The sequence below is a fragment of the Anopheles funestus genome, chromosome 3RL (genome assembly GCF_943734845.2).
Source record: "Anopheles funestus chromosome 3RL, idAnoFuneDA-416_04, whole genome shotgun sequence".
Taxonomy (NCBI): domain Eukaryota; kingdom Metazoa; phylum Arthropoda; class Insecta; order Diptera; family Culicidae; genus Anopheles; species Anopheles funestus.
The window spans coordinates 3,023,381-3,039,855 of record NC_064599.1 but is presented as its reverse complement, the minus strand read 5'-3'; the positions used below and the strand labels follow the sequence as shown (position 1 = coordinate 3,039,855).

Here is a 16,475-nt window from a genome sequence, read left to right as displayed (position 1 = left end):
GAATGATCTCAGTGAGATACGGTTTCTTCTATTTTATTTTTTTCTTCTAGCGATTTCGCAACAGCTCCGGCGTTGATGTCAAACCCGGTCGGATCCGGTGCCGATCGGTTTGGTCACCTTCGTACAGGAGCGCCCCGCTTGAAGTCCTTCAACTTCAACCCATCCGAGCCCCGGTGCTTGATAAGACCCAAGCCCAAGCCTAACCAAAGTCGGAAGTCGTTGCTCCCGCTCTTTGCTCTGGCTGCGATGCGGCCGAAACATCTGTTAATGGGTGCTCGTGACGTTCGTACCGCCGTAAAGCGGATGATGGCCTTCAACACCACCATTCATTGAAGAATGGAAAATGCTTGTCTAATCGGTTTCGTGTACTTCATTCTCGCTTTTGCACCACAAATCATTTTCGATGGCGATTTGCAGCGTGTGGAGGCAGCTTTAATCACTCCTACCAATATGTCTGGCCACTAGCCATCTTCCAGAGACGTTGCAGCCTGTGATAAGGGAACTGTGTTGGGCGTGTATGGATTTATGTACAATTAACCGAAACACAAACCAAAGGTTCCACTAGGTGCGTCGCATATTATTTTTAAGAACATTAAAACTTTCCACCCCCTTTTAGTCACCTACCCGGGGACTTTGATTGACTGCGACAATCGCTATGATTAGTGATAAGAAGCACTTTAAAATCGTAAGCAAATAAAAATAGAACAACATTTAAACTGCGTCGTAAGTCTGTTGCCGTTGTCGGGAACAATTTATGCTGCCGTGTTTTAGTGTCCGCTTTTAATGTTATTACTGCCACAGACTGCAAATGCCACGTGCTTCTTTAGTGCCGTTTTGATTTGAAAACTTTTGATTACCGCGCGACAATAAGCATTTGGCGGTTGAATTTTGTGCGGCAGAATCGTTTCATCTTAACTGTCATTTGTCATGTGACAGGTTCGTTTCATCACCAGCAATGGTAACTTTGATTTTGCAACTGCAACTTTTAACCAACGGCAGCCCCGGTCAGCCAAGATTGGAAGTGTTTCGTCGCTGTCATCATAAATGTGGCCGAAGGTTATCGGTTCTGCTGATTTCTTTATTTCCTCCCTGGTACATCTCGGCTTCTACTTTCACACTCCTGTTCTATCTTTTCCGATCACCACACTTTTAGCAAACGAGCCCTGAGTTGCGTCGCCGATGCATCGACACCATTTTGTGACTTTGCGTTACGGTGCTGGACTGCATTGATAGTGATACGACCGGTGGCGGTACCCTGATATGCACCGGGACAAGCGATAAGAACAGATGCAAAAAAAATACTTACATCTTTTATTTGATGTACACCAACTTATCAATGTAGGGCCCATAATGTGTATCAATTGTTTCGCGGTATTCTTAATTGTTTCTAGGAAATCGAACAAAGATGTTCAATTGCTATTAGCTTGGAAGTTAAAGGAAAAAAACTGAGCTACATCCATGCTGGAATAATTGAAAGTTACAATTGTTGTTTTAATACAATAACTTCAATACAATAACAATAATCTTAATCGATAATAAGATTTCATTTTTATATGCGTTTGATGCAAGCCACGAAAGTTATAGATTTTTCTAGAACACCAATCTAAGTTTGTCATCGGAAATCAACTAGCTTTCCTCGTCTTCTTTAAGTTCTCCCTTCACCTTTCCGTTTATTTTGTGTCTCTCCCTATTATTTCACACCCACCGTGACGTCGATCTTGATAATCATTTCAAGAAGCAATCACACCAGGCAAATCGCAACAGGAAAAAAAAGCAATGTTTACCAACAGTGCTAAAGGGAAAAAAGGGCCTCCCATCGGTGGGATAAGGTTGCATCAACAATAAGCAATGCCACAATCCCAAGACCAATCGTGCATCGTCCGACGTTTTTTCGCGTTTGTCTAACCGTTTGACCTCGAACCGTTCGCCGATTGGACGCCGTTGGGCCGGTGGCCACCACTGCCCAATATGGGTCCCGACGCGCGAGAATCAATTCGTCAGCGATTGACAGATTTGCTCGCTCGCGAAACGAAAGCCGTCGGCCCACATTTGACGTCCCGAACCCGATCGACGATCGCTTTAATCACATCGCGCCTGTTAGTCGGGGTCAGCGGGGGCCACTTGTTGGGTGGTTATCAATGCTAGAAATCGACGTTTTTACTGCCGACGTTTGAAAGCAAATCTCGGTCTGACGTGATCGTCAATTTCGATAAGCGAGCGAGCGGTGGCGATGTTTTGAAGAGGTAACATTTGCTCGATTGCACCCGAAGAGTTCCAGGAGTAATCATTACACCCCGGTCTAGATGTTTACTATTGTATGCTATGTCGGGGATGGGACCTCTGACGGCATTCGGGGTTTTTTTTCTTCACCGAAGCACGCAGGTCACGCAAGTGTCACCGGAAGGCTGACGTCCTTCCCGTAGTTGATGCTGCTTTACAACGTGCACGCGCCTGCTACGATGAAAATGCAGTGGCGCTGTATAAGTGCATCAGCTTTAGGCACAAACAAAGCGTCCTGTGAATGCCGGGATCAGGCAGATGGTGTGCGAAAAAGCGTATCTAAACATAAATGAGCTTAAAATGCTGTTTTCAATCTACTCAACAAGAACCTTGGAGCAACTCCAGCGTAAGGGTATTAGTGGTGTATATTTTTTCGACAAATTATTAAAATTTATTTTAAATATATGTATATGATACAAGCATACATCTCTTCTTTATCTTGTTGGCTTTAACGACCTCTAAGTTCACGCCGGCCATTTCTGGCTTACTAGATATATTTCTATCGCGTAGCCGGATAGTCAGTCCTTGCCACGGGGAAACGTACTTGTACGTACGTGTTGTATATAATAATTGTGAATGTAAAGATTATTTTCAAAACAGAAGAATTTGCTGTTAATTCGAAAAAAAATTTCATCGCGTGGACATTTCCCAAAAAAAATTCTAAAAATTTGAAAATTTCCTAAGGCTCATTTTAGCACCAACTTTTAGATGGCACCAATGGCTACATTTTCTTCTTGGACGGCCATGCCCTCAGATGTCTGCGCCAGAAGTTATTCGAGGAACCAAGTTCCATACCATTTTTTGAGTAATTTAGCAAAATGTAAAAAATGATATATTTTAATGCGAATTAGTTGCAATAAGTTTCTTTTCACTCAAATAATGTTTTAAAAGAAGAAAAGAATAAAAAATAACAAAAAAATTAAAAAAATATTTTCAACTCGAAAATTTCATAAGGGGTACCCCTTGCCATTTTTTTGAGCAAATTAGCAAAATTTAAAAAATTGTTTTATTTTCATGCGAAATTGTTACAATAAGTTTCTTTTCACTCAAATGATGCTTTAAATTAAAAAAAGCATACAAAAAATTAAAAAAATCAAAAAAATCTATAAATTTATCAACCTCCAAGGCTCATTTTTACACCAAGTTTTGTCTATAACTCGGTCCCTATCCAACGGATCGCCAATCTTTGCCTGTGGTCGATAGATGGCATCAATGGCTACATTTTCTTCTTGGACGGCCATGCCCTCACATGTCTGTGTCAGAAGTTATTCGAGGAACCAAGTTCCATGCCCTGTTTGAGAAAATGTAAAATTTTCCTCATTTTTGCACCAAGTTTTGTCTATAACTCGGTCGGTATCCAACGGATCGTCAATCTTTAAACTGTGGTCGATAGATGGCATCAATGGCTACATTTTCTTCTTGGACGGCCATGCCCTCAGATGTCTGTGCCAGAAGTTATTCGAGGAACCAAGTTCCATACCCTGTTTGTGAAAATGTAAAATTTTCCTCATTTTTGTACCAATTTTTGTCTATAACTCGGTCGGTATCCAACGGATCGCCAATCTTTGCCTGTGGTCGCTAGATGGCATCAATGGCTACATTTTCTTCTTGGACGGCCATGCCCTCAGCTGTCTCTGGCAGGAGTTATTCGAGGAACCAAGTTCCATACCCTGTTTGAGAAAATGTAAAATTTTCCTCATTTTTGCACCAAGTTTTGTCTATAACTCGGTCGGTATCCAACGGATCGTCAATCTTTAAACTGTGGTCGATAAATGGCATCAATGGCTACATTTTCTTCTTGGACGGTCATGCTCTCAGATGTCTGTGCCAGAAGTTATTCGAGGAACCAAATTCCATACCATTTTTTGAGTAATTTAGCAAAATGTAAAAATTGATATATTTTAATGCAAATTAGTTGCAATAAGTTTCTTTTCACTCAAATAATGTTTTAAAAGAATAAAAGAATAAAAAATAACAAAAAAATAAAAAAAATATTTTCAACTCGAAAATTTCATAAGGGGTACCCCTTGCCATTTTTTTGAGCAAATTAGCAAAATTTAAAAAATTGTTTTATTTTCATGCGAAATTGTTACAATAAGTTTCTTTTCACTCAAATAATGCTTTAAATTAAAAAAAGCATACAAAAAATTAAAAAAATCAAAAAAATCTATAAATTTACCAATCTCCAAGGCTCATTTTTGCACCAAGTTTTGTCTATAACTCGGTCGGTATCCAACGGATCGCCAATCTTTGCCTGTGGTCGATAGATGGCATCAATGGCTACATTTTCTTCTTGGACGGCCATGCCCTCAGATGTCTCTGGCAGAAGTTATTCGAGGAACCAAATTCCATACCCTGTTTGTGAAAACATAAAATTTTCCTCATTTTTGCACCAAGTTTTGTCTATAACTCGGTTGGTATCCAACGGATCACCAATCTTTGCCTGTGGTCGCTAGATGGCATCAATGACTACATTTTCTTCTTGGACGGCCATGCCCTCAGCTGTCTCTGGCAGGAGTTATTCGAGGAACCAAGTTCCATACCCTGTTTGAGAAAATGTAAAATTTTCCTCATTTTTGCACCAAGTTTTGTCTATAACTCGGTCGGTATCCAACGGATCACCAATCTTTAAACTGTGGTCGATAGATGGCATCAATGGCTACATTTTCTTCTTGGACGGCCATGCTCTCAGATGTCTGTGCCAGAAGTTATTCGAGGAACCAAGTTCCATACCCTGTTTGAGAAAATGTAAAATTTTCCTCATTTTTGCACCAAATTTTGTCTATAACTTGGTTGGTATCCAACGGATCGCCAATCTTTGCCTGTGGTCGCTAGATGGCATCAATGGCTACATTTTCTTCTTGGACGGCCATACCCTCAGCTGTCTCTGGCAGGAGTTATTCGAGGAACCAAATTCCATACCCTGTTTGTGAAAATGTAAAATTTTCCTCATTTTTGCACCAAGTTTTGTCTATAACTCGGTCCCTATCCAACGGATCGTCAATCTTTAAACTGTGGTCGATAGATGGCATCAATGGCTACATTTTCTTCTTGGACGGCCATGCCCTCAGATGTCTGTGCCTGAAGTTATTCAAGGAACCAAATTCCATACCATTTTTTGAGTAATTTAGCAAAATGTAAAAAATTGATATATTTTAATGCGAATTAGTTGCAATAAGTTTCTTTTCACTCAAATAATGTTTTAAAAGAATAAAAGAATAAAAAATAACAAAAAAATAAAAAAATATTTTCAACTCGAAAATTTCATAAGGGGTACCCCTTGCCATTTTTTTGAGCAAATAAGCAAAATTTCAAAAATTGTTTTATTTTCATGCGAAATTGTTACAATAAGTTTCTTTTCACTCAAATAATGCTTTAAATTAAAAAAAGCATACAAAAAATTAAAAAAATCAAAATAATCTATAAATTTACCAATCTCCAAGGCTCATTTTTGCACCAAGTTTTGTCTATAACTCGGTCGGTATCCAACGGATCGCCAATCTTTGCCTGTGGTCGCTAGATGGCATCAATGGCTACATTTTCTTCTTGGACGGCCATGCCCTCAGATGTCTATGGCAGGAGTTATTCGAGGAACCAAATTCCATACCCTGTTTGTGAAAATGTAAAATTTTCCTCATTTTTGCACCAAGTTTTGTCTATAACTCGGTCGGTATCCAACGGATCGCCAATCTTTGCCTGTGGTCGATAGATGGCATCAATGGCTACATTTTCTTCTTGGACGGCCATGCCCTCAGCTGTCTCTGGCAGGAGTTATTCGAGGAACCAAGTTCCATACCCTGTTTGAGAAAATGTAAAATTTTCCTCATTTTTGCACCAAGTTTTGTCTATAACTCGGTCGGTATCCAACGGATCGCCAATCTTTGCCTGTGGTCGATAGATGGCATATGTTGGGAATATGTTGCAATAAGTTTCTTTTAACTTAAATAATGCTTTAAATTGAAAAAAGAATAAAAAGTAACAAAAGAAAAAAATTAAAAATATTTCATTTTGAAAATTTCATCAGTTTGCAAACTCGACAATTGCTAAGCATGCAATCACGAGGTTAAATAGCATTTCGGCATTAGAAGAGAACCGCAGAAAAATGGCATTAAAAGCTATTAAAAGCTTCATCAAATTCCAATTCAAATCCCCCAACCGACAACTTTGAATCAATTAAAAGAAGCAAACCGTCTTTCTTGTAAAAAAAACACATTCCGTCCTGTGTGTTTTTGTGCTTGGAAAAACAGGTACGTAAGGACTTGTTGATTTATGTACAATCAAGAATGAACCAAGATCATTTCACGCGCTACAAACCAACGAAAAGAAGCTAAAAGAGGATGCACATAAGCCAACCGTAAATCATTCAACCTTACTCATTCGTTCAAGATCGTACCGTGATCGAGAAACATCCATCATCCTAATGCAGAACTGTGCTTTTTAGATTGTAACAGGGAAGAGCAGCCGAAAAAACCAGACTTGCTTCGACAACTAATCGATCGGTCAGCATCACCAGGGTCAATGGCAGCCGCGTTTGCAGAAGCCACTTTTGAGCTAATAATAACCGTCCGTTTGCGAATTCTCTCACATGGCCCCCTTCAGCGGGGGGGACCAAATCGTTATCGTGGCATCAATCATTCCTGCCTGGACACGATAGAACCTGCCCAATTTCGATGGTTTTCGGAACCTGTTACACGCGTTGTTGCTGACGTAAAAAAAACACTCTCTCACACACGAACAGACGCAAGTAACGTACGCCTTGAAAGCTGTGGGCCTGGTTTCGTTCAAGGTCGATCCCGATGTTTCATTCATTCATCGGGTGAGAGGATTCCCTGTTTTGTGGAAGGTTGTTGGAAGCAGCAAAAGGAAAACGTGAACATGAAAACTTCCATGTTGCGGTATGGCATTAAAAAGGGGCCCGATCATTGATCATCCGATCGTTGGTTTGACCAATCGGTGCGATCGTAACACCGTCGTGGAATGTCCGGAATGTGACCGTTGTCCGTGTATCCCACCGATATCCTCGACCACATCGCCGACGACCGACACTGGACGAGTGTAGAGAAAGCAAAACGAAACAAACTGAAACTTCCACAACGGAATTCACGTACGACGCAAGCAAAAAAAAGGAAACCGAGCCCCAATTCCACTACCATGCCGGTTGCAATAACAAAAAAAAGAAAAAAAAGCAACCAAAAAAGGTCATTCGCTTCCGTCATCCGTCATTGCCTTTGGCCTGGTTTTTTTTATTTGTTTCCTTCTTAATTACACCGAAAGAAGGCCATAACTAAAGCGCCAAAAATGGATCACTCGAGACGAGATCACCTCGTGCGCGTACCACCGGTCGGAATTCCCGCCAAAAACCCGGGAATCATTTTGTGTTTTAAGGCTGATGAAAGACATCACAGAAAACGCGTCATAGTCAAATTTATGACAAAAAATAGACTCCCTGTTTCTGGGTTTTTGGTTCCTTTTTTGTGTTGCCTTTCTTCGCTGGAATGGGTTCAAAGGTAGTCATTCAAGCGTAGAATTAAACCGTTTTGGAAAGCCGATGAGTCTCATTCGGACAACGGACAAAGCAACATGATGCAATCGATCACCTTCTATGCGTCACTCGTTTCAGACCTCACGACACCTGGCGGCAAGCATAAAAAGATGGGAACGATCACTTTAAAAAAAAAACCTGTCCCGAACTTGAATTCGGTTGCCAGCGCTTGGTTCATTGGTTTCTGCATGCAATAAAAAAATCATCAATCGGACGCATGCTAACACGAGGTATCGGTTATCTTGCCGACAGCATATCGCGTGTTTGCGATCTCGCGCGCGCACACACACCAGCGCCGTAACGTGCACAGGCGCGAAACGCGTTTTTTACGCGCTTCGTAGCTATTTCGTTTCGCTGTCTGATGCAAGCGTTCAACAAATTGCCGCATGGGGGGAAAAGGTGAACCATTGCCAAATATGTGCCAACATGACTAAGAAGAGAAAATTCCGCCCTTGATAAGAACGTTTCGTTCCATGAAATGTGCAATTATTACGCACGAAATTGATGAAATGATTAAATTGTTTTCATTAAACATGTTTCTTTAATATTAGCCGACGGGATGTTACAATTAAAAGAAATTCCACATAATCCCTTGTACGATTACGATCTGGACAAACAATCAGGATCGTACGTTTCCGGTTTTTTTTTTCGAGCGAAACACATCGCACCACCTCTCTTGTACGAAGGTTATCGAACGCATAAATAAATGCGCGTGCGGATTGCATACTTTCGGTAGTCCCCGCGTGTTCTCTCACGTGCGTCGACATTAAAACGAGCCTCCGCTCGTGTACTGCTACGCAATCAGATGATCGCACTGGCGTCGATCAAGAAAGGGAATGGCACCAGTGCTTACATTTACAAGCGCTTGTGTTATTTTTATTGCCCGAATCATCAAAACTGTTATCACAACAGAAGTGTAGCCTGATAGCGTATATAAATAACATGGTGCTTAAAGAAACTGTAAAATAAATGTTTCTAGAATAGTCCGTTTCATTTCGTTCTTTGTTAACTTTAATTAACTTCATTCAATAATCAACGAGACAATGAGAAAAAGCGAAAAAATGTGTTATTAGTTTTGCTTTTAATTTTCAAAAATTTGCCCACGTGTTACTAAGCACAAGCGTATCTCCATACTCATGGAGGCGCCCAGTCACTGGTGTTTTAAACAGGAGAAAAACATTTTTATCAAAATTACCCTAATCATACCACATATCATACACAAAGCAAAGCATTAAAATTAGCTTTAAAATGTTTCGCTTTTTTTCTAAAAGTACATTCAACATAAAGCGCGACATCCCCCCTTCATTGCTTTGGTTCACGTTTTACGCAACCAACCACTAGCCAGCTGGCCTGGGGCAGGGACCAACCACTAATAGACGAGCTTAAAAAACAGACCAACATGGCTAAAGCAGGAATGACAAATCTTTTCTTAGGACCGGACGTACTATCAACGAACTCGGTATAAGCAAAACAATCATTACAACAATGACGTAGTTGTGATTTTGTTTTATAGCAAAAATTGTTTATTTTTTCGAGAGTATTCGCTTGAAGAGTTAATGTTAGTATTATATTTTGCGCTTCTTTTAACAGTGACTCAACTCCATTTCGCAATAGTCATATTAATTAAATCATAATAACATGTTTTACACTGTTGACTAAGCAATTAGTTTTGGGAGTACTCTTTTATACGTAAACCGAACCACAAATAGCAAAAATGAGACAAAAGCTAACGTAAAATATACCCCATGCCACAAAATGTCTATCGAAATTGGTAATTTTACACACACATTTATGTGAAGAAAAATGATTAAAAACGTCCTTACTTCCTGCAAACAACGGTATGCTTACTTACCATAACTATTGGATGTGGTCAAAGTTTTTAAGAGGAAAAGAGAAACAACATTTCACAACCATTTGAAGCTTGACGCGCCGGCTGTGGAACGTTCAACAGGTAGCAGTAACTTTAGGCACAAAGGAAGGAAGCAAGAAGAAACGTGTCGCGGGCCGCAACCAGCCACAAATGATAGCGTCGATTGCGTTACAGTACAGCAGCAAGAAAGAGTCAACATTTAGCAACGAGATAAAGCGAGTACGGGATGGAGCGACCGAGCAAAGGAAATCGAGCCAGAGATAGCGCGACATGCCGGCACGATTGCTCCGACGAAGCCACGAACGGTAAAGCGGATGATAGCGGACGAACGGGGAACGGAAAGCGTACGCGTTACCGGTGGGCTGCTGGTGCGATGGGGAACGAGCCCGGGGACCGAATACGCGCGCGATCGTGCTCGGAACGGGAAGCCTGGCGGTGTATAACTCTATATAAAGAGGTGGCTGCGCTGCAGTCAGCATCAGTTTAGCTCTTTGCTACGCAACGATAAGCAACGCAGAAAACCGGGCTCAGTGGTAGATTAGTTAAACGTTTTGGCAACGTTTAGTGAACAGAACGTTAGTGCCCTGCAGACGCAGCATCCAAAGCCGTCGTATTCAGTGAAAAGAGCAAGAAGAAATTTGATGAAAAGTATAGCTTTTTGTGCAAACTTTTTGTTTTGTGGTTGAACCAAAAGAACTCCCAAAAGTGACAAAGAAATTTGATGGTGATGAACAATTAATGCATTTTATGCGGACTTTCGTGAAACACGGCGTAAAGTGTACCTAGTATAGTAATTTACTAAACCTATAAAACTACGGTTGCTAAGCAGCTAAAACGAGTTTCAAATCAGCTTCAAGAAGCGAACTACGTTACTACGAAACGTGTGTAGTGGTCGGCGACTTTCTACTACACCACCATTACTGACGGACATTCTCCCCTCCACTCGAAAGGTGAATACTTTGCTTATGAATTTATTTTTCTCTACTTCTCTACTCGTTGTGTCAATCCGGCTACCTGTGAGGTTCGAATTGTGCTTAAATTGGTCGCGGTGAGTCATATGTTTTTGTTTCGTGGAAATCCATAATTAAAGGTTGTCGCTTTTCTTGCCCGTGGTGATTTGACGATTTTGATGATTTAAAATAGAATCAAAAAAAAATATTAGAAAACAATAACAACAACACAGCATCAACAACAACAACAAACTGGTAACAAAAACCATCGAACCAAAAGGCCAGCACAGCAAAGGGACGCTCAGGGTGCGGTGTGCCCTTTTTCCTGTTTTTCCAATCGTGCCAAGGGTGCCACGGGATGAATGCAAATTCATCGACGGTTTCACGGATCAACGGGTTTTAATAACACGGCACATGGCCACCTCCAACGAAACGGGACTGGAGTGGTAAAATCCGGCGGCAAAAGTGGTTGGTGGTCGAAATAGTCGAAAGCTTTCCCAACCTGTTGCTTACTGGACCGATCATCGGTTCATCGGTGTTTGCAAATGTACGCTTTTACCAGGAATCGATATATAGTTTCCTTTTTTTCCATCAACAAAAAAGATTTCACCGAGAAGGGAAGCATGAAACGAAAAACTTGCCTACCGACACAGAACAGGAAAGCACATAATTCCGTTAACGCCAACGCGACCACACGCCCGAAGAACGGAACAATTCATTTGTGTTGTTTTGTGTTTTTATTTTTTTTTTTACAATAACGACGTCATGGCCATTGCCAATGTTGCCTCCTACTGGATTATCCTTTTGCGCGGCTGGTTTTTTTTATTTCGCATTGGTCTGAGACAGTGGCATGTGAACCACTTCACCTGCACTGGTGAATAAAGATGTCAAGTGGCCCAAAAATTACGCACGGAACAAAACGATAAACGAAAAACCACTTCTAACATTTCGATTTTCATTCACCAAGCGCAGCATAATCAGCAGCATAGAACAAACAAACACACGCACATTAAAATTAGCATCAAACTAGGTGTGTAGGAGTAAAGAGAAAAGGATATCCTAAATTATTTACCCAAAACACATGTCCATGCAATTTCGCCGGAAAAATAGCAAAACCTATGTTTGTGTTCGTGGAAAACTCCTGCAAAACAGTGCACACAGTCTACAATCGATTCGAGCAGTTTTCGAGCAGTTAGTAACGGTTTTTGTTATGATTGAAGCGCGCGCGTGGCATTCTTTGCGGGCGACGGTGGTTAGTCCATGGCGAATGTATTGAAACCATTCCAACACTGAAGAAGGTCATGTGGATAATTTTCCTCCGTTATCCTTCATTGTGCGCCAACCATGTTGGTCGATGTTTGTAATATTCCTTCCTTACGTTCGAACGAATATTTTGTGTGCGAGGGTTTTAGTATTGACGTTCGATGATACCCGCGCTTCGGTTGAAATCTTAAACGAAGACAAGGTTTTGCAATGGCTCCGGTTTGTCTTACGATCCGGAGGGTGGAAGTGGGTAGGCTGATGCATTGTTATCCTTTTGTGGTGTTAAACAGTTGGAAAAGGATGTATTATCTATTCGGTCATACGCTAGTTGGCGTATGGCTTCTCTAAAGCTTGACTAACTAATCGCCAACGAGCAACCACCAAGAGCGCCCACATCCACCGATCTTTGGGGACAAAAATACGCACAAAGAAGGATGAGTATTTTCGATACTCATCGCTATCGCTGCTGAAAGACGTCATGTTAAAAGGGTCGAAACCCAGAACTCGAACTCGGAACGTTAAATGAAACAAAATTTCTTCCAAGAATTAACTGTTTACAGATTCTCTGCACGTGAAGGTTAATGCATACGAAACATTTTACCCAATCCACGCTAATCGTGGTGTTCGTAAAGCTGTAGGATTATACTACGATCGGAAACATAATGCTTTAAACTTTTTGATGCGGGCCCTTTAAAAGGTGCAAGACGTTTTAGCGGAACCTTTCGTTGTTTTCATTTACAAGAAAAATGAGAGGAAAATTGGAATATTGCATAAAAATAAATAGAACAAAAAACAGACGTTGCTCACGAATGTTGTTTACATTCCGAAAAATTCCAACCCACGTAGGATGTTGGTACATGTGCTTACATTTACGTGTATTCTATGCATTAATGCAGCTTAACTTGACGCGAATTTTAGGATGCTTTATCATCATACGGGAGCGTACTTATAAAATGCTAGCCATGTACATAATTAATGTGTAAGGAAAACATTATTCTTGTTGCTAATCGCTTTCTTTAGTAATGACTCACAATTTATCCTTTGGCGCTTTGATTAATTGTAAATTTGAAAAGTTTTCCGTTTGCATTGCTTCAAGAAAAGAAATAACTTGGTAAAGAGAAGAAAAATAAAATAAAAGTCAGCCCCCCACCTCCAAAACCATAATTAGCAATCAGTCATGGAGCATATAGTTTTTACATTTCTACAATGGGCGGCTGTAAATGATCGTTCCCGAAATGAACCAATGCAAAAGCAGGCGTGGCTCACCAAAAAAAAAAACAATCGTAACAAGAGCGGGAAGGAAATATTAAAAGCTAGTGGAAAAGGAGGGAAAAAAACAATAGGAAAAAGTAAGTGTAAAGTAAAAAAGTGTTTGGACGCACGCAATAATACCACGATTGCGTTGGTTACGCCAATGATCCGACACGTGCCTTTGGGGAGCATTTCGTAGTGGTGGTGAGTTGACTACTGATTGGTTGACGATGTGACGCGTGTGACTTGTATGCGAGTTCGTTTCTTATACTTCTTTTTATAGCAATCACTTAATATTACTATTTAAAAAAAACGTCTTACTTGACTTTATTGCAAATGTATTAAAGGTTCGTGTTTAATTTCCATTAAATGCTTTAAAACATACTCAACTTTTGCACCTTTCATTAACGTGATTGCACTACAAAAGGGAAAAAGTTTTTGCACCATTGAAGTCCTGTGTCACCTGTGTGCTGGCCGGACCTTGAATGTGCAAGGTCAGCTATTGTAACGTGCCTTTATATAAGTGCCCGCAAGTGCATCAACACTGCATTATTGTGCATCCTGTTCAGTGCAGTGCCGCACACCGTTATGCAACGTGAGTTTCTCAAACAACACAAACTTAAAAGTTAACCACACTGTTGAGAACGGAACAATGCGCAGTGAATGGGAAAAATGAATGGAACTGTTGCAAAAACTTTTCCATTGGGGTGAAAGCGATTTGTACGTGTTGTTCTTTCGTTTATGTTATATTTATTTAAATTATATTTCCCTAAAAGCAACAACACTTTGATTTTAATAGCCATTCCTCAAAAACAAACCGGGTAGATAGGCAAACATCGATCGTTAATTGAAGTGCCCCGGAGGCACACGACGGAAATAGGCTAACAAAGCTCGCAGTCTAGTTGAAGTTTGACTATGGAAGTTTTTCTTTTTTGCTATTCTGCTAAAGTTAGCAAATTTGTATTATTTTCCCCATTCAAAAGGTCAATGTTTTAATAAAAAATTTTTTTGCATTTCTTCCCACAGACTGGTAACCGGTTATCGACCGGAAGCAACGACAGCGTGCAAACCAGCACCATGATTACCCATTGGACGTTGGTAGTGTTGGTGGCGTTGGCCATTACGGGCCCGTACAGTGCACTGGCCCGACCAGCGGAACCGGAAGCACCGGCCGAAATCTACAACGAGCTGGCGGAGGAGTTCCAGCGGCTGCACAATCAAGAGATCCGCTTCCTGCAGTATCTGTCCGTGCAGGCCGAAAGGCAACAGCGCGAAGAAGCATATCTGCAGGCGCAACGCGAACAACAACAGCTCTCCCTGGAAGCACGCAACTCACTGCTGGACGATGGCGGTTCCCTGCTTGATGATGTACCGCAGGAGTATGGCCGATCCGAGGATGGAACCTTGGCGAACGGTTCCGGACGCAATCTGAGCGGCTTCGGGCATGAAATTGCCACCCAAACGGAAGCGGTACAAAAGGAAATTCCACACCAGAAGAGCAAAAATGATAAGAAAAATAATCACTGTAAGTTGATCATCTGTTTGTTAATTTTTGTCAACTATTTAATTTTCTTTTCTATCCTTTTTTTGTCGGGACAGATATGTCGTTATGCCATTTCAAGCTTTGCAACATGGGACGTAAACGTAACCAACGATTTCCGCAATTGTAAGTATCCGCTTTATAGGAAGGAAGCCAGAAGTCGTTTATTTAAAAAAAATAAAGGTTGTAAAACATGTTCTCTTTCCCACCCCCCTACTCCAGTTGGAACTAAAAAAGTTGAACACCGTTTGGAACAAGGACAGCTGATGTACAACGAAACTAAAACATAAACACAAAAAGCGCCCCAGTACTAAAGGATAATAATAATCCCGTGTCAACATTGAAGGATAGCAGGTAGAAGACAGATGGAAATGCCGGGTTCGAGGATAGGCATTAAGACAATGACGCAAATTTATTCGCCCAGTACAACCAACAGCTTCACTAGCAGCAGCAGCACCAGCAGTAACAGAAGTTTTAGCAACGGTATTTACCATTTATCGTTATCATAAGGGGAAAACAAGTAGGAAAATCTGTACTCTTTCAAGCTAAACTACTACATACTAATGTGTCTCGCTTCACCAAAAAAAAAAACAAAAAACAAAACACATTTTTAAAGAGACAAATTTAAAATACTTGAAAGCAAATGAAGAAACACAAACACACGAGAAAAAAGACAAACTTATTTATGAAAAAAATTTAAATTATTAATTGAAAATACTATTGAAATGTTACTTAAATTTATCTATCGGTACAATATGCGACTGGGTGACTGGAAATTAGGGAACGAGTTAAGCGTGAGGGAAAGATTAGATTCAAAACCATCCACAACCAAACCGGCTTTAGTGCGGTTTGCAGCAACATGAACAAGTATTTAGAATTATTGTTTTTATTTTAATCCTTTGTCTATCAACATTCATTTTCATTTAAACAAAACGGTCTCACTCATGTTAAGCTTTAGGCGTAGGCGCAAATCGTTCCAAAACAAAGCCGTATCACGCTTGCGTGATGAAGAAGTTAGGGTTTACATTTGTTTATAATTGCCTCTGCACCGAGTACGAAACCAAAACGGTTAGCAAATGATTCGTATTATTAGCTTTAATTTTATCTGTTAATATAATTTTCGCATTAATCTGTACTTTCGTTCGTTTGCTTCGTTCACACTAGAGTGGTACAAAAACACAACGTATGTAACGATCGCAAAACAGGAATAAGACTTTATGAAAAGAAACTCAGATTGATTGATTGACAAGCTACTTTTAACCATGTTCCGAACGCGTCCGGTAAAGAAAAAAAAACGAGCATACCGCAAAAAGGTGTTGGGGTGTGTTGCAAAACATATAACATTATTCCTTCCATCTGGGAAGCCTGTGTATGTCCGTATGTCCTGCGTCCATGTCCAGTTCCCATTTTATGGTACACCATTCTGCTTCAATGTATGTGAGACTATAATGCGATGGAAAGATGGAACATGTTATACAGTAACAGACAAACGAAAGCATAACATTAACGGTCACTACTATTTATAAACCCATGCTACATCGGCTAATGTAATGATTTAATCGCAAAGAAAAGAACAAAAAAAACACTCAAAAACTTAAATGAAACTGTGAGATAATGCTTTGTTTTAAGCGTGCATGTGTATATATGTATGGTAGTATGTATGTAATTGTGATTGCCGCTAATAATATCATCATTTTCCCGAACGATATCGTGAGCTATACGCGCATCGATCGGGACCTACTGTTTCGGACTGTTTGAAATTATCGTTTCATTTCCTTA

General features: G+C 40.5%; 1 protein-coding gene across 2 annotated transcripts; it reads left to right on the top strand.

Moving 5' to 3' along the window:
* The first annotated feature begins 10,510 nt into the window (after positions 1-10,510).
* On the top strand, positions 10,511-16,456 carry LOC125771206 (uncharacterized). 2 transcript variants are annotated; one of them, XM_049441603.1, is made up of 4 exons: positions 10,511-10,642; positions 14,183-14,681; positions 14,756-14,822; positions 14,919-16,456. In XM_049441603.1, the coding sequence occupies exons 2-4, from the start codon at positions 14,234-14,236 to the stop codon at positions 14,926-14,928; spliced, it is 525 nt and encodes a 174-aa protein (XP_049297560.1). In that variant the 5' UTR covers positions 10,511-10,642; positions 14,183-14,233; the 3' UTR covers positions 14,929-16,456. The 2 variants fall into 2 exon arrangements, with proteins under 2 accessions (XP_049297560.1, XP_049297561.1); XM_049441604.1 differs by lacking the exon at positions 10,511-10,642 and adding an exon at positions 10,657-13,254.
* Positions 16,457-16,475: the final 19 nt, after the last annotated feature.